The 17,361-nt window shown below is 51.2% G+C and overlaps 1 protein-coding gene across 2 annotated transcripts in view; it reads left to right on the top strand.

Annotated features, from left to right (window-relative positions):
- IQSEC2 (IQ motif and Sec7 domain ArfGEF 2) overlaps positions 1-17,361 on the top strand; it is a 56,826-nt gene that overhangs the window by 36,670 nt on the left and 2,795 nt on the right. Inside the window, exons 3-14 of one of the 2 annotated variants that reach the window (XM_030305910.1) lie at positions 255-516; positions 1,447-1,848; positions 4,262-5,157; positions 6,834-6,995; positions 7,469-7,591; positions 8,564-8,730; positions 10,922-11,061; positions 11,826-11,951; positions 14,072-14,171; positions 14,728-14,889; positions 16,575-16,748; positions 17,240-17,289. In XM_030305910.1, the coding sequence (XP_030161770.1) occupies positions 255-516; positions 1,447-1,848; positions 4,262-5,157; positions 6,834-6,995; positions 7,469-7,591; positions 8,564-8,730; positions 10,922-11,061; positions 11,826-11,951; positions 14,072-14,171; positions 14,728-14,889; positions 16,575-16,748; positions 17,240-17,289 (2,764 nt within the window). The remainder of the gene's footprint in view (positions 1-254; positions 517-1,446; positions 1,849-4,261; positions 5,158-6,833; positions 6,996-7,468; positions 7,592-8,563; positions 8,731-10,921; positions 11,062-11,825; positions 11,952-14,071; positions 14,172-14,727; positions 14,890-16,574; positions 16,749-17,239; positions 17,290-17,361) is intronic. The other variant, XM_030305911.1, reaches the window with a different exon arrangement.

Genomic DNA, 17,361 nt, shown 5'->3' with positions numbered 1-17,361 from the left:
AAAGGAGTCTAAGAGGCCGGAGCTGTGAGTGGTGGGGCTGAAGGGCAATGAGGGTAGGGCTATGAAGGCAAGGGGGCCTGAAGGGAAAAGAGGGGAACTCCCTTCCTGCCCTTAAATACTGGGGTTCCTGTGTCTGTGAGGGAGCTGGGGAGGATGAGGTTGTGGGCAGGGATCTGGTCTACCCACTCTCAGTCTTGCTGAGCAGGCCCATCTCCTGGTCCCACATCCTGGCTCATCTTATCTCATCCCCACAGTGTGGAGGGTGATGCCCCAGGCAGTGACCTGAGCACAGCGGTTGATAGTCCTGGGAGCCAACCCCCCTACCGGCTGAGCCAGATGCCCCCCACCAGCAGCCACATGGGGGGCCCCCCAACTGGGGTGGGCCTTCCCTGGGCTCAACGAGCTCGCCTCCAGCCAGCCAGTGTCGCCCTGAGGAAGCAGGAGGAGGAGGAGATAAAGCGCTCCAAGGCCCTATCGGACAGCTACGAACTCTCCACGGACCTGCAGGACAAGAAGGTGCAGAGGAGACAGTTCTGGCTGGGAATGGGAGTGGGAGCGGGGTGGGGGTGTGTGGGTGTGCGAGAACCAAGGGAGGGATTGGGATGTGGCACTTGAGGGCGGTATCCAGGGAGGGATAGGGAAACTAGAATGGGAAACTAGCTCTGGGGTCCTTCATCCTCCTGGGGATGCACTCATTCACCACCCATCCACTGAGTTTCCAGTTCACTCAGCAAACACTGACACAAAGATGAATGAGACCGGAACCCAGTCCTCCAAAATCTAATAGGAGAAGCACACACATAAATGGGCACTTTCAGAAGAGTGTGCTATAGTATATCACATATATCACACAGGATTTGTGTATCTAAAAAAAAAAAAAAGAAAGAAAAAGAAAAAAAAAGGTCAGGGAGCACAAAATCCTATGTATATAAAAAAAAATCTGGAAGGACATATACCAAAGCATTCATTGTGGTTATGCCTAGGTATTGGGACTTCAGATGAACCTATCTTCCTTCCTCCCTTCCTTCCTCCCCCCTCCCTCCCTCCCTCCCTCCCTTCCTTCCTTCCTTCTTTCTTTCCTTCCCTCTCTCTACACTCCCCTTCCCTTCCTCTCTCCCTCTCTTCTTTCTCTCTCTTCCTCTTTCCTTTCCTTCCCCTTGCTCTCAATTTATTTCTTACTTTTCTTTCCATTTTTGGCATCTCTGTTTTTTTTTAACTTTTCTGGCATAATGAACATCTATTTCTTGTAAATAAAAAAGAAAACCACAATCCAGTCCCATGTGACAAGTGTTATCTGAGATTAAAGTGAGGACACAACACTGAGAGCACAGCCTGGCCTGTCTAGGCAGCTATGCGCAGTTGGCTGTGGTGTGGGTTGAGGCCCAGGGAGGTGAATGAGGCTGCAGTGAGTTTCTGACCTCATCCCCCTCAACCCTCCCCTGCTAGGTGGAAATGCTGGAGAGGAAGTATGGGGGCTCCTTCCTGAGCCGCAGGGCCGCCAGGACCATCCAGACAGCCTTTCGCCAGTACCGCATGAACAAGAACTTTGAGCGGCTCCGCAGCTCGGCTTCAGAAAGCCGCATGTCCCGCCGCATCATCCTTTCCAATATGCGGATGCAGTTCTCCTTTGAGGAGTATGAGAAGGCACAGAACCCCGCGTACTTCGAGGGCAAGCCTGCCTCGCTGGACGAGGGTGCCATGGCTGGTGCCCGGAGCCACCGGCTTGACCGAGGGCTCCCATATGGGGGCTCCTGTGGAGGGGGCATCGATGGTGGGGGAAGCTCTGTCACCACATCTGGAGAGTTTTCCAATGACATCACAGAGCTCGAGGACTCCTTCTCCAAACAGGTCAGCATCCCTGAAAAGGGCCTCTCCTCCCTATATTGCCTATATTCCAAACTGAAAGAAGTTGCCTGGCAAGCATGTGAGTACAGACTGTGAGATGGATGAGAAAGGCATCCATCTAGTTAGAACAAGTTAAACATCTAGGCTTTTGGAACACATAAGAAAATTTAAGTTCTTACTCTTTGGAACTTGATGCACAAGCAAATTAAGGCCTAACAGGTGATGAGCTCCTACTCCGTGCCAGGTGCTGTGTGTGCATCATAACGACCTGCACAATGGGGGTTGTTATCCCAATTGTGATAACAGAGGAGGAGACTGGGGCTCCAAGTCCCTGAGAGGCGAAGTGACTTTTCCAAACTGGATTGGAACTCAGCTCTGTCTGGTTCTAAAGTCCATGCCCTTTCCCTTATACTGCACTACTACCACTATCGACCAGGCTCTGTGGTGGGCACTGTGACAGAGACAGATGAGCCAGCCAGGGTCCTTGTTCTCGAGGATCTCCAAGGCCAGTAGGAAATGGCAGACATGCACATGACTGTCTCCTGAAATAGAGTGTGCTCCGAGCCATGAGAAAGGATCACATATAGTACCATGGGAATGCAGAGGAGGGAAAAGAGACTTTCTTCTGGGAGGACAAGAGAAAGCCTCTTTGAGAAAATAGCACTGGAGCTGGGCCTTACCAGACAAATAAGACTTCGCAAGTTAGAGATTGTTGGGAGGGTAGGGTGTTGCTTGCACAGGCATTACATTGGCAAAAGCATGAGATGGTGGGAATATAATAGGCAGTGATGGTGGTAGCAGATCATTCTCGGCTTGAGGTCTGTCAGCATTAGCTGTTCAAGTGCAAATCCCAGTTCTGCCATCTCTCAGCTGTGTGACCTCCGGAAAGTTGTTTAACCTCACTGAAACATGATCAATAAAATGGAGATAGAACCTTCCTTTTAAAGCTGTTTTGAAGAGTCACTTCAGCTAGGTAATATACATGAAAGCAGCTGCTCAGTACATGTTAGTTTCCTTCCTAAAACCAAGGAGGTATTTGTCAGAAAGGGTTGAATGAATGAATGAATGAATGAAGCTTTATAAGAGAAGAAACCATTCTTCTCTAAGCTCTCTGATCTCACCCTGCCATCAGCCAGGACATGCTTCCCTGGAGCTAGTGAAGGGGTGTAGGTAGGGGGGAGGAAAGAAATTTTAAATGGAAGATCTAAATCACTCATCCATCCATACAACAAACATTTAATTGAATACCTCTTCTGTGTCAAATGTGTTGAGCTGAATCGGCTGAAGCTGACTGAGCTGGCTGAAAAGACAGAAACCTGGACCCATCCCTCAAGGGGAGAATGGGGGATAAGGGATCACAGTCTGGTGCAGAGACTGAGGAACCAGGCCTGGGCTCAGCTGTTAATGCTATCTAAATATGATGGAGAAGTGTGGTAGTTACATGTATCAGTTACATTGCTGCATAACACATGACCCCCAAATTTAGTAGCTTCAAACTGAACATAAAGACTGCGCTTAAACAAGAAATATTTATTATCTCACACGGTTTCTGAGGGCCAGGAATCTGGGAGTGGCTTGGCTGGTGGTTCTGGCTCAGGGTCTTTCATGAGGCTTCAATCAAGCCATAGGTTGAGACCAGTCTGTGAAGACTTGCTGGGGGATGATGGGTCTGCTTCCAAGCTCACTCACTTGACTGTTGGCAGGAAGATTCAGCTCCTCATCATGTGGGCATCTCCCTAGGACTGCTCATGGTGTGGCTTCCCCCAGAGCAAGGGGTCTGAGAGAGAGAGATTGAGAGAGAGAACAGTGAACAAGAGTGCTCAAGAAGGAAGCTGCAGTCCTGTATAACCTGATGTAGGAAGTGACATCCCATCACTTCTGCCATATACTGTTGGCTCCACAGACCAAGCCTGGGATCATGTATACCAAGAGGCAGGGATCATTAGAGGCCAGTTTGGAGGCTGGATACCACAGGGAAGCAGAGTTACCAGCCATGGTTTAGATCGTCAAATAATAAATATTATGGGTTGAACCAGACAGAACCAGATGGAGGGCTCTGGGAGCCCAGAGGAAGCTGGGATATTGGTTTACCCTGGGGGATGGCAGAGGCAGGAATGTGGATTGAATCAGAGAGTAGGTGGCATTTGGCATGGGTACATAGGGACATGAAGGAGGGATTGAGATATTGAGAAGGGGACTTGTGGCCAATAGCCAGCCCCTGTGAGCTCACAATGGTTCCCTGGGAGTTATTTTATACACTGCAGAGAACCTGTGGGGGTGGGGGAGGGGATTCCCTCTTCTTGGCTGACCCACTAGGAAGATTCCCCCTTTTGCCTCCCCTCCCTCCCTCCCCTACTCCCTCCCTTCCACCATCCTACCCTCCTTCCCTTCCCTCTTCCCCTTTACTCCCACACAGGTAAAGTCTCTGGCTGAGTCCATTGATGAGGCCCTGAACTGCCACCCATCAGGGCCCATGTCTGAGGAGCCAGGGTCAGCCCAACTGGAGAAGCGAGAGTCAAAGGAACAGCAAGAGGACAGTTCAGCCACGTCCTTCAGTGACCTTCCCCTCTACTTGGATGACCCAGTTCCCCCACCATCCCCTGAGCGACTGCCCAGCACAGAGCCCCCACCCCAGGGCCGGCCTGAGTTCTGGGCGCCAGCCCCTCTCCCACCAGTTCCTCCACCAGTGCCACCTGGGACCCGGGAAGACGGTGCCCGTGAGGAAGGCACTCGCAGGGGTCCTGGGTGCTTGGAGTGCCGGGATTTCCGGCTGCGGGCCGCCCACCTTCCCCTGCTTACCATTGAGCCTCCTAGTGACAGCTCCGTGGACCTGAGTGACCGCTCAGATCGCGGGTCTGTCCACCGCCAGCTGGTGTATGAGGCTGATGGCTGCAGCCCCCATGGGACCCTGAAGCACAAGGGGCCACCAGGCAGGGCCCCGATCCCACACCGCCACTACCCAGCCCCAGAGGGCCCAGCCCCAGCCCCGCCAGGGCCCCTGCCACCAGCCCCCAACAGTGGCACTGGGCCCAGTGGTGTGGCTGGGGGTCGGAGGTTGGGGAAGTGCGAGGCAGCAGGCGAGAACTCTGATGGTGGAGATAATGAGAGCCTGGAGAGCTCCAGCAATTCCAATGAGACCATCAACTGCAGCTCTGGCTCCTCTTCGAGGGACAGCCTGAGAGAGCCTCCAGCCACAGGCCTGTGCAAGCAGACTTACCAGCGGGAGACGAGGCACAGCTGGGACTCACCAGCCTTTAACAACGACGTGGTGCAGAGGCGGCACTACCGAATCGGCCTCAACCTCTTCAACAAGTACGTGCTCCCTGATCCTGCCTCCTCGCCCCTTCCTACCCTCCTAGAGGCACTTGGACCGCTGGGGCTGAACTCCAAGCAGAGATCCTGCTTCAGCCATCCTCTCGTTTTGTGGGTGGTGTTTCTCCCCAGCCTTTCAGGGAAGAGGATTGGCAACAGGGTGGCAGAATGGAAAGCCCTCCCCACCACACACAGACACACCTGTCAGAAGCAATTCTAACCCTAATACTGCCTCTGACTGGCTGTGTGATCTTGGGCAAGATGTTTCCTCCTCTGGGCCCGGTTTGCTGTCTATAGGATGGATTCTGAACCTTGGGTCCCTCATGTCCCCTTTTTGGTGGGGAGGTGATATGATGTATAAAGAGCCCTGCTCTAAGTAACAGGAGCCCTCAACCCCTAACCTGACTCCGGCCAGCCTCTCTGTATAGCCCTGGGCAAGGTGTGTTCCTTCCTTGGGCTTCAGTGCTTCCATCTATTGATTAGCAGGGTGTGTGGGGCACCTGGGTGGCTCAGTTTATTAAGCATCCAACTCTTGATCTCGGTTCATGTCATGATCTCGTGGTTTGTGAGTTCGAGCCCTGCATCGGGCTCTGAGCTGACAGCACAGAGCCTGCTTGGGATTCTTTCTCTCCCTCTCTCTCTGCCCCTTCCCTGCTCATTTTTTCCCTCCCTCCCCTTCCTCCTCTCCCTCTCTCTTTCTCTCTCTCTCTCTCTCAAAATAAATAAAACAAACTTTTAAAAAGTTTTGATTAGCAGGGTGTGCATACTCAGGCCTGGGGGGGGGGCAGGGTGGAGTACTGGAGTAGTCAGTGACCATGACTGAGCCCTTTCTAGGTGCCTGATCTTATGCCAGGTGCTTAGGAGTGGGGTGGAAGCCTGACATTTGCTCAGAAGAGAATTAGAAACCAAATGCCTTGTGTCTTCATAGCCTAGTAGACACTGCCACCTATATTTACTTCTCACAATAGCTCAGGAAGGTGGGAAGTAGTGTCCCTGTTTTATAGAGAAGGAGCTGAGGCTTAGAGACATAAAAGGAGTTGCCTTGAGTCACACAACTGGTAAGTGACAGATGTGAGACTCCTGTGGCACCAAAGTCTCTTCCAAATTCCAGCCTCATGGGGTCCTAAGGCTCTGGGGTTTTGAATACGGGATAGCTCAGACCCAGATTTGGCCTAGTGGAAAGTAGAGAGTATCTTGTCTATTGGCACATTCACAGAGGCTGGGTACTACCTTGTCTGGGTGGGATTTGAGAGGCAGACAGAGAAACCTCTTCACTTTCCTGTTCTGAGGGTCTGTGACTCAGAGAGAAGGGCTTAGCCTGGGGGCTCAGGCCTTCTCCCAGGACTCCTCAGTGGCTACTGGGAATATTAAAGCTCCTGGCATAGAGCAGCCTCTCATTAGATCTTAGTTTCCATTGTAGTGTGGCTCCAGTTAACTGACTGGCTCCAGTGAAAGGGTTTAGGATGCCTTGGAATTTAGAAACTCTGTGAGAGTGACTTCCTCCCCTTGGGCCTCAGTTTTCTTATCTGTACCATGAAGGGATTGGTCATAAGTTATATATTCACCTTCCTTGGTTCTCTGAGGCTATGGTTGGGCCCCAAATTAGTTCATGAAGTGGGACCGAGGGCCGAGTTCTAGGAGGACAGTCATCTCATCTACCTCCCCTCTTTCTGCAGGAAGCCAGAGAAGGGTATCCAGTATCTGATCGAGCGGGGCTTCCTGTCAGACACACCGGTGGGAGTGGCTCACTTTATCCTGGAACGGAAAGGCCTGAGCCGGCAGATGATAGGGGAATTCCTAGGGAACCGGCAGAAGCAGTTCAACAGAGATGTGTTGGAGTGAGGACCCCAGGATGGGGCAGATTGGGCCAGGGATTCCTGGAAAAGGAGGGCAGGAGGGAGGAAGTGGGCAGCCTGTCCTTTTTGTTCAGATAAACTTTACAAAACAGGATGAAGAGACCTTCCTGCTCCCATACCCCTCTACTTCAAAAACGTCTGATCTCTCTTGGCCCTGTTTCCAAAAGTCCTCTGGGTGGTCCTGCTTGTCCTATGGCCTGCTTTGGGCCCCAGTTTGCCTATCTCTGAAATGAGCGGGTCAGTGGAAAGGACCCTTAGAACCATGTGTCTGGCCTTGATTTTCTGGGATGGATTCAATTTCAAACATTCCATCCTCGTAAGTACTTGGTAGGGCTATGGGTCCAGATTTTGGAAGTCTGTCAGTGGGGGTGTTTGTCCGTTTGAGCAGGTCAGGGTAGGTCAGAGGTTTTCTGCAGAGGATTTGAGAGTGGCATACCTGCTTCTTTCCTCCTCAGCTGTGTGGTGGATGAGATGGACTTCTCCTCCATGGATTTGGATGATGCACTCCGGAAGTTCCAATCCCATATCCGGGTCCAAGGCGAGGCCCAGAAAGTGGAGCGACTTATTGAAGCCTTCAGGTGTGCCTTTTTCCCATTCCTGAAGCTGCCCTTCCCCCCTTTGGGGGGCAGTGTAGTATGTGTCTACAAGTAACTTCTCTGAGCCTCATACTTTCCTCACCAGAAACTGGAAATCATAAATCCTATCATGCAAGGCAGTTGTGAGGATCAGAGGTAGTGTGCCTAAAGTGTCTAGCTCAGCATCTGGGACATGGGCATCCAATAGGTGACGACAGCATTAGCAACAGCTAATGTTTGTCAAGCACTGGTTTACCAGGTATCAGGTGCTGAGCTGGGCACTATGTGATTATTTCACCAAATACTCACAACAACCCTACGAGGTGGGTGCTTCCATTATTATTCCCATTTTGCAGATAAGAAATCAGAAATTTAGAGAGGTTAAGTAATTTGCTCAGTGTCATACAGTAAGAGGTTCAAACCAGGATTTGAACTCAAATGTGTTTGCCTCCATGACCTAATGCCTTTGACTCTTATCCTCTACTGTTAATGCTTTGGGAATCAGGCAGACCTGGACATAACCCGGCTCCACCACTTAGGGGTATCAAGCAGGGAAACAGAAGAGTTGCTGACAACTTGTTTCCCATAATGGGAGAAGGATTTGTCCTATAGTCAGAAAGATCTGGATTTTCATCTTGTCTTCACCATTTACCGACCTTTTACCTTGGGCACGTTACATCTCTACTTTGGGCCTCATTACTTCCTCTGTAAAATGGGGCTGCTAATAGCTACCTTACAGGATCGTGATAGGATTACATGAGACAATGTATGGAGGTCTGTAGGCAGAGCTCTGTAAAAGGTAGTGGTTGTGATTTTATATGCTAGTCTTGGGGAAGCTGAAGAAAGAGGACATACCCAAAAGCCTTGGGAATATTTCTTGGGGGAGAGGATTGGTGGCACCAGACTGGGGGTGGGGGGATGGTGGGTAGGTGAAGATTACTAGTGTCTGACCCTGGCCCTGATCCTGCCCTGCAGCCAGCGGTATTGTGTCTGTAACCCAGCCCTTGTGCGCCAGTTCCGGAACCCAGACACCATCTTCATCCTTGCTTTTGCTATCATCCTCCTCAATACCGACATGTACAGTCCCAGCGTCAAGGCTGAACGCAAGATGAAACTAGATGACTTCATCAAGAACCTGAGAGGTGACCCCAGACATCGCTAGCAGCTTGTCCTGTCCTTCACCTCGGAAGGGAGAGTGGGCAGGGTGGAGGTGGGCTGGGGAAGGAGCGGGGAGATCACACCTGTTCTGTGGAAAATTACCTCTGATGCTCTCTCACTTTCTGCCAAAGCTGGGTATTGCCAGGGCATTCACTTATTAATTCACTCAAATAGTTGTTTGTCCATCTACTCATTCCTGCACCAGATACTCACTGAGAAGGTTCTGGGGTTACAGCAGTGAACATGAGAGATAAAAGCCCTGGCTCTTACAGAGCTTACACTAATCCACTCAGTCATTTTATGTATCCATTCACTTATCACTCCTCCCTCTTTCCCTCTCCTTTTTATTTATGCCCATAAAGACTCATTTAAGTATTCTACATACCCTTTCCTCCATCCATACATTCCTTTATCCACTTGAACACCCAGCCAGCCAGCCAGCCAGTTGACACTGAGTGCCTCACGTGTGCCAGGCCCTGTGATGTGTGCTAAGGAAACCATAGTCCCTTGCCCCGAGAGAGCTCCTGGTTTGTGGGACAGACTGACATATAGTACCAGATACCCAACACAAGAGAAAAAGCAAACCATGATGTCAGGCCAAAAGCGCAGTCAGACCTCAGAGGAGGGAGAGCCCACCTCCAACACACTTCCTGGAGGAAGCAGTATTTTCATTTTAAGGTGGGCTTTGAAGGCATGGCTAATATGACAGAATAGCAATAGAGGAGGCTTACCTAGTAGTAAGAATAATGAAGGCACAGGGGCACCTGAGTGGCTCAGTCAGTTAAGCATCTGACTTTAGTTCAGGTCATGATCTCCCAGCTCATGGGTTTGAGCCCCACATCGGGCTCTCCCCTCTCAGGGCAGAGCCTGCTTCCAATCCTCTGTCTCCCTCTCTCTCTGAACCCCCCCTCAAAAATAAACAAACATCAAAAAACATTAAAAAAAGAATAACAAAGGCAGGAAAAGTTGTTTGAAGAACAATCAAGATGGGGTGGATGATCCAGTTGGGAAGGTCAGTTGGAATCAATATGCAAGGACCTTGAATGCCAGGTAGAAGGTGTCACCTTGCCCTTTTTTCTTGGTTTATTGTATTGATGTCAAACCCTGGCTCTCACCAAAGAGCAGCCTCCTAAAAATGGCACATATGCTAGGATTATTTAAACAGAAACGAAAGAGGGAAATAGACATGAGGAAAAACAAACAGATGAGACAAATTGGCTGACCGGCAGGGTTTGCACAGTAGATGGGCTTAAGCTCTCTGGCAGCTGAGGTAAAAAGGCGGTGTGATGAAGCATGTTCCTTTAGCACCTGTCCAGGGAGGAGGCGTGGCATTTCCAAAGGAGAAAACATTTTCTCTAGCAGAAGGTTTGGAGGGAAGAGTGAGTGGGTTTCACTCAGCAGACAGGAGTGAAGAAGGATGGTAGACTTGGGAGGAGGGAGTTAGATCAGAGGCCATCTGGATCTGTCTTCTGGAATCCTGCTGTTAGTCATTCCTTCATTCATTCATTTCATCAATCCTCCCTCCCACCCTCCCTCCTTCTCTCTCCTGCTCTTTATTATCCTGCCCTTTCCACGTAACCTCGCTACAGGAACTTTCACATGCTTTTTGTAAACACCAAGTTTTTAATAGCTGTAAATTATTTTATTAAATGGATGCACTCAGCTTTACTTAACTGTCCCTCTATTGTGAGAACTTAGGTTGTTTCAAGGTTTTTCCTGTAAGTAGCACTTGTACACACATCTATGCGCATACTTCTGAGTAATGCCTTAGGGCAGATTCCTAGAAGAAGAATCATGGAATATTTAGGCTTTTGCCAAACTACCTTCCAAAAACAGTTTTGTTAATATACATGCCCACTTTCCTGCACTCTTACTAACATTTAATGTTAGTTTTGCTAGTTAGAAAGGGGAAAAGTATCTGATTATTTTAATCACAGTGTGCTCTGAGTGGCTTAGAAAAAATCCCTGCCATGGGAGAGAAAGCAACTGGCTATCCAGTTGCTTGGTGAAGGACACCTTTTCCAGTCCAGTCCTGACCAAGGGACCGAAGGTGCCCACTCCCTCCAGTCTCGGCCATTGTTTGCACTCATGCCTGGGTGTGGGGCATTTGGAGGAACCCCTGCCACCCACTCCTCACATTTGTGCAATATGCCCCTGTGTTACTCCCTTACCCAGGGGTTGACAACGGTGAAGACATCCCCCGAGACCTCTTGGTGGGCATCTACCAGCGAATCCAGGGGCGTGAACTGCGGACCAATGATGACCATGTGTCCCAGGTGCAGGCTGTGGAGCGCATGATTGTTGGCAAGAAACCGGTAAGTGCCTGGAGAGGCTGCAGAGGGACGGGGTTTGGGTCTGCTTTTGCCACTGAATGGCAGGTAAGTCAGTACCCCTGACTCTGAGCCCCAGACTCCCCTCTCCAGCTGAATGGAGTAGGCGATAATGCATTCCTCAGCGGGGCGTGGTACAGAGTGAGATGCTCTTATGGGGATGCATCTAGCACATTGCAAGGCACGTGTTGGGTGCTGTATAAATATTGGCATCCTTCTCACCCCCGGTTTTGCCTCTCCATCCCAGGTGAGGAGCCAAGCTAATAGTAAACTGATAACCAAAACCAAGAACACACTGTCGTCTTTTAGTCAACAAGCACTTACAGATGCCTTTCCATAGAGCTGGGCATTTGACTGGGGAGTAGGGACACAGATATGAATCAGACATAGTTTCTGTCCTTAGAGGTATTCACAGGCTGGGAGTGGGGGTGTCAGTGCATCTGCCTTATAGTTAGTCTGAGGGAGCATAAAGGATGGAGAGGTCACTTCTGGTCCGGGGAAATCAGAAACACCTTCTTGGAAGAGAAAAGACTAGAACTGGGATTTGGAAGAAGAATGGAATATAAAGCTGGACAAGAAAGGCATTCTAAACAAAGAGAGCTCCAAGGACAAAGGCAAGCCTAGGCCTTTTGTTGCTTAGACTCCTTATGTCAGAGTAAACTTCCTCTTGAGACTGGATGATAAGGTGCCAGAGGCCTGAAGCTGGTGTGGCTAGCCTTGATGACATCTATTTCTTCATGCCTATCTAGGTCTTGTCTCTTCCTCACCGTCGACTGGTTTGCTGCTGTCAACTCTACGAGGTGCCAGATCCAAACCGCCCCCAGAGGCTAGGGTTGCATCAGCGGGAAGTCTTCCTCTTCAATGATCTCCTCGTGGTAGGAGCACTGTAGGGGAGGAAATGGAGCGGCGGGGGGGAGGGGGGGTGGTGAACTTGCACCCTGGGTCTATGTGAACCATGTTAACCACTGGTGGGTGGAGGTGTGGTGGATGACGTGCTTTACCATGTGATGTGTGCAGTCTTGGATAGGGCATAGGCCATCTCTGCCCCTCTTTTACCTTTTGGATCCATTTGGAGGGAGTGACAGCTGCACAGGGGGAGAAAATGTGAGGACCAGAGGAGTTGACAGGCTTACAGTCTGGGAAGTGGTAGGAAATGTCCCTGTTCACCTCAATAGCCCAGAGTGTGGGCTGAAAGGAGGGGAAACCTGTGACCCTGGGGTCCCTCTGAAACCTTCAGGTGGTCAGGATGCTTGAAGTGATTCAAGCTTAAAACCAAGCTCATCACCCTTGTAGATGTGCATCTTTTAGAGCTGGGACTCTTAAGGACTCTGCTGGTACAAGAGAATTTCAGGGTCTCTTGTCCAATCTCTAACCTGAAACCAACTTCCTGCATGGCTCCCTGCTTGCATGACTGTGGAGACAGAAGGGTGCCTTCCTCCAAGGCAGCCAGTTTCCTGGTTAGACAGCTCTGATTGACAGAATCTGTTTCCCAATGGGGTTCCTCCAATCATCTTCCCTGGGCCCTTGGGATCACAGAGAATGAGTGTTCTCCTGCTCTGAGACAGCTCTTCAGTGATTTGAGGACAGTGAGCTATCTTCCCCCCTTATTCCCGTGATCTTCAGTTCTTTAGAACAGGGTCTCTCGATCTCAGCACTATTGACATTTGGGGAGGGATAACTCTTTGTTGTGGGGGCTAACCTGTGCATTGGAGTGTATTTAGCATCATCCCTAGTGTCTACCTGCTAGATGCCAGTAGCGCTCCTTCAACCAAAACTGTTTCCAGTCATTGCTAGATGTCCCCTGGGGTTCCAAGTCACACCTAGTTGAGAATTGCTGCTTTATTTTTTTCTAATGTTTATTCATTTTTTTTGAGGGGGGGAAGGGGCAGAGAGAGAGGGAGACACAGAATCTGAAGCAGGCTCCAGGCTCTGAGCTGTCAGCACAGAGCCCGACGTGGGGCTTGAACTCATGAGCTATGAGATCATGACCTGAGCTGAAGTCGGACACTTAACCGACTGAGCCACCCAGGCGCCCCGAGAATTGCTGCTTTAGATGAAACCTCTCCAATGCCTTCACTAAGCCTTAATTTCCTCCTCTGTGAAGTGGGGCTAATCCCTATCTCATAAGGTTGTCATGAGGATGGAGTTAAGAAATCAGAAGTAGAATAGCCTAACCCAGAGGAGTGCCAGGCCCACATGGGTGCTGTGTAAATGTTTCAGCACCTGTCATACACTGACACCTGTGCGTGTCCAGCCCCATGCTGGGCACTGGGTTCACAGAGATGAGTGAAAGTCAGTCCTCATTCTCGGGAGCTCACAGTCCAAAGGACTAAGAAAATGCTCTGCATAACCATGCACTATAACCCATCCTGAAATCAAGTAATTTGCTTTTAAACACCACTTTGTAGACTGTCTGACGTGTTCACAACCTCCGGTTGTCGAATCCAGAGTGCCCAAGTACTTGATAAAGACCTTGGGCTATTGAGAGGAAGACTCATTAACTCTAGACGTTGGTTCATTGGCATTTGCCACAGGTTGTGGGGTTCTACCGAGGTGGGCAAGAAACACGACAATCAGACTCTTCGTGGCGCTTCTGGTCCAGCAGGGGGCGATCACACCCGCAGAGCGCTCACCTAAAGCCTGGTGGTGAAAGGCACTGAAGCAGCAATCTGGAAGCTCAGAAAAGGGGGCAGGGTGGGGGAGTCTGTGTGAGGTATTAGATAGAACAGGCTTTCTGGGGAGCATTCGGTTACTTCCTATAAAAATCGCAAATGTCCGTTGCGCATCGTCATTACATCAGGAACTTGCGTTTTCTCCCATCTCTCCTGTTCTGCTCCTCAAGCTTCAGTTCTCCCCAACTTGTGGGTATGTGTGTTTGTGTGTATATGTCTTTCAGTGGCGGTGGGAGGGGAGGGTGGCTATGAGAAATAGGTGTCATGTGGAAATTCCCTACCCCAAACCCTGCCTCTTGTCTTTTTCCCACCCCCTTCCAAAGGTCACCAAAATTTTCCAGAAGAAGAAGATCTTGGTGACGTACAGCTTCCGTCAGTCCTTTCCTCTGGTGGAAATGCACATGCAGCTCTTCCAGAATTCATGTGAGTCCCTACTTGGATCCCAGCATCCCCAAAGTCTATGCCATGGCCCCCGTGTTCATCCTTCATCCATACCAACCTCCAGTTTTTGGAGTCCTTTACAACTGGACTAAGGTCTCCAAAGCACCTACTTGGTCCCGGGATGCAGGGTAGGCTAGGGTGGAGTATGATTTGGGTCTGTGCCCTGGGGGTCTGGCAGAGAACCGTGGTGTGTACGTTTTCTGGTGGGCCAAAGAGATGGTGATCACGCTGTGCTTTGAAGGACTGAGCCAGAGGAGCTCTGTCAGGTGGCAACAGAAGCAATGTGAGTAGAGGCAGAGGTGTGAAAGCAGGGGTTGGAGAGAGTCAGAGTGCAGTTTGCCTTTCTATCTGGAGTAGAGGGAGTAACAGGGCCATGACTGCCAAGATTTTGGGGACCTTGGGGGGCAAAAGGGAAGCCACTAAGGATGCTGAGCAGAGAAGAGGCTGGATTAGAGTTGAAGAGTAGAAAAACTCATTCATGTATGAGCCACCTTGCTTCAGTGCTGACGGGTGCCCGACCTCCCCTTTCCCCCACCAGACTACCAGTTTGGGATCAAGTTGCTGTCTGCAGTACCTGGCGGGGAGCGCAAAGTCCTCATCATCTTCAATGCCCCCAGCCTCCAGGACCGGCTGCGCTTCACATCCGACTTGCGCGAGTCCATTGCTGAGGTGCAGGAGATGGAGAAATACCGCGTGGAGTGTGAGTACCCAGCTGTACCTCTTGTCCCTTTTCCTGATACGATCCCCCCCAGACACCAAGAGTCCTGTCCTCTGAGAATCTCAGAGTTGAGGGTTAGCTTGTCCAACCTTCCTACCCCCATTCTAGGAACTTTTCAGCTTCTGCTTGAATACCTTCAGGGACAAGAGGCTCGTTACCTCTGAACTTCAGATAATTATTCCAAGCCCTGATTAGGAGCCAGCTCTTCCTTCTATTGAAAGGCAGCAGGGAGAAGCATCAGGGTATTGGAGGTAGGACTCTAGTTTCAGATCCCAGGTATGCTACTTATTATATAGGTAAGCTGGGGTGAGTTGCCTGACTCCCTGATCCCCCAGTTTCTTCATACATGACATTAGGATGATGAAATATCCTTACAGAGTTGTGGAGATTTAATGAGGCAAGGTAGAAGAGATGTCCTACATGTTAGTAGGACCCTGGCACTGAACATCCTAGTTGTCCAAAAAAGGTGATCCCTCTTCCCAGCCCCCCTCCCCTTTCCTGTCCTTTTCCCACACTCCATTTCCTGAGCTGAGTCCCCATCACCCATCCTTCTGGCCCCCAGAGGCCACGCCAAGTCGTTTTAAGCATATATAATGGGAAAAGAGTGATTACGTCTAATTTTACTCAATGCCCTCCAAGTTTTCTCTTCTCCAGGCTAAGCAGTCACAGTTAAGTAACATGATGTTGAGGAGAAAGAGATAGGCAGACACAGAGAGAGAAACTGAGGCAGCTGACAGCTGCTCGGTGAGCCCTTCATGGTTCCAGGGTCTGCTCCACTCAGCAAAGCAAGGTCCGCACATATCAGTTCACCAGATCCTTGAGACCCAGGGGACATTCAGAGAGGGGTGAGCATACCAAGATGAGGGGAAGGCAACAGGCAAAAGTCTCCATGACCTCCTCAGGGAGGTGAAGGGGGGCGTTGTAAGCAGGCTAGAGAGCACAGGCTTTGGACTCTGGCAGACCTGCTTCCAGAATATCAGCTCCCCACCGCCCCCCCCCCCATTTCCAGCTGTATGACCCTGGGCCAGCTTTATGACTTTTTGGATTCTCAGTTTCTTCCTCTGAAAAATGTGGATGATGATCCTTCCCTCTGAACTGTTGTGAGATTAAGCGAGATCAAGTACACATAGCTCCCAGCAGACTGCTGGCATATAATAGAAGATTCCATTCCTGTTGGTTTCCTGCTCCTGTCCTTCCTGGAGCCCTCTGCTCTGGAGCAAGATAGCTGAGAACTGAGCTGACTTTGGAAGGATTGCCCTTTGCCATAGACTAGAAGGGCTTTCCTGCCCCTGCTGTGACCAGCCAGCCATTGTGAAGCTCTGTTTTGAGGGGCAGGGGTGGTTTGGGAGACCAGACTGAGAGTGGGCAGGGGAGGGGGGAGCAAGAAGGGTGAGAGGAAGGGGAGAGGAGCAGGAGGAGCAGGCAGAGAGGTACAGAGGGAAAACCCAGCCAGAGGAGATGGTGTGAAACAGGGTGGGCGCCGTGGGGGGGCTTCAGAGATGGAACTGAGGTTTTGGGGGAATGTGCCGTCTGTCCAGGGGGCAAAGCAGAAGGCCTGGGGACAGAACAGGCAAGAATGGGGAAGGTTGCTGGAGGGCTGGGATAGCCAAGTGGCCTTTCACTCCTGTTCCTGACCTTCTCTCCCCATCTGCCCCACAACCACCCAGCGGAGCTAGAGAAGCAGAAAGGTATGATGCGGCCAAATGCCTCACAGCCCGGAGGGGCCAAGGACTCAGTGAATGGCACGCTGGCCCGCAGCAGCCTGGAGGACACGTATGGGGCAGGCGATGGGCTCAAACGGGGCGCACTCAGCAGTTCTCTGCGAGACCTCTCCGATGCAGGCAAGTCTTTGGGGCCCCTCCCCTGGCTGGGGAGATGTGGGACCGGGTGTCCTCTCTGCCTCCTATCACTGACCGCCAGCCTCTCCTGCACCCACCACACCTGCACACACCCGGCCTTTATCCAGAGCCCTGGGCACTGTGCCGCAGGGGGCCTGGGAGCCAGGTCAGATCAGGTGGAGCCCAGAGTTTGGGCCAGGGAGTGTGAAGTGGGGCCACAGTCAGCCCCTCTCTCTCTCTCTCACTGCTCCACCTCTCCTCTCTTTCCTCTTCTATCTCTCCAGCACCACCTCTCCTCCTTCGCCATCTTTTCCTCCTCTCACTCCTCCTCCTCCACCTCTCCTCCTCCCCACCTTCCCCTCTTCAACGGGGGAAAGGGAATAGGGGTGTCTGTCCCCGGGAGGGGCCCAGGCCTGGTGCCCAGCTCTGGAGCCCAGCAGGGTGGGGAGGGGGGGTTGCTGCTCTGACGCTGGGCTCCTTGCTTGTGGGTGCAGGGAAGCGGGGGCGGCGTAACAGCGTGGGATCGCTGGACAGCACCATCGAAGTAAGTGCCAGCTCCTGCCCCACTCATCCTCTGCATGAACCCTGCCCTGCCATGGAGCCCCAGAGGAGGAGG

Source organism: Lynx canadensis, chromosome X, assembly GCF_007474595.2.
Source record: "Lynx canadensis isolate LIC74 chromosome X, mLynCan4.pri.v2, whole genome shotgun sequence".
NCBI classification, from domain to species: Eukaryota; Metazoa; Chordata; class Mammalia; order Carnivora; family Felidae; genus Lynx; species Lynx canadensis.
This window is presented reverse-complemented; position numbering and strand designations above follow the sequence as displayed.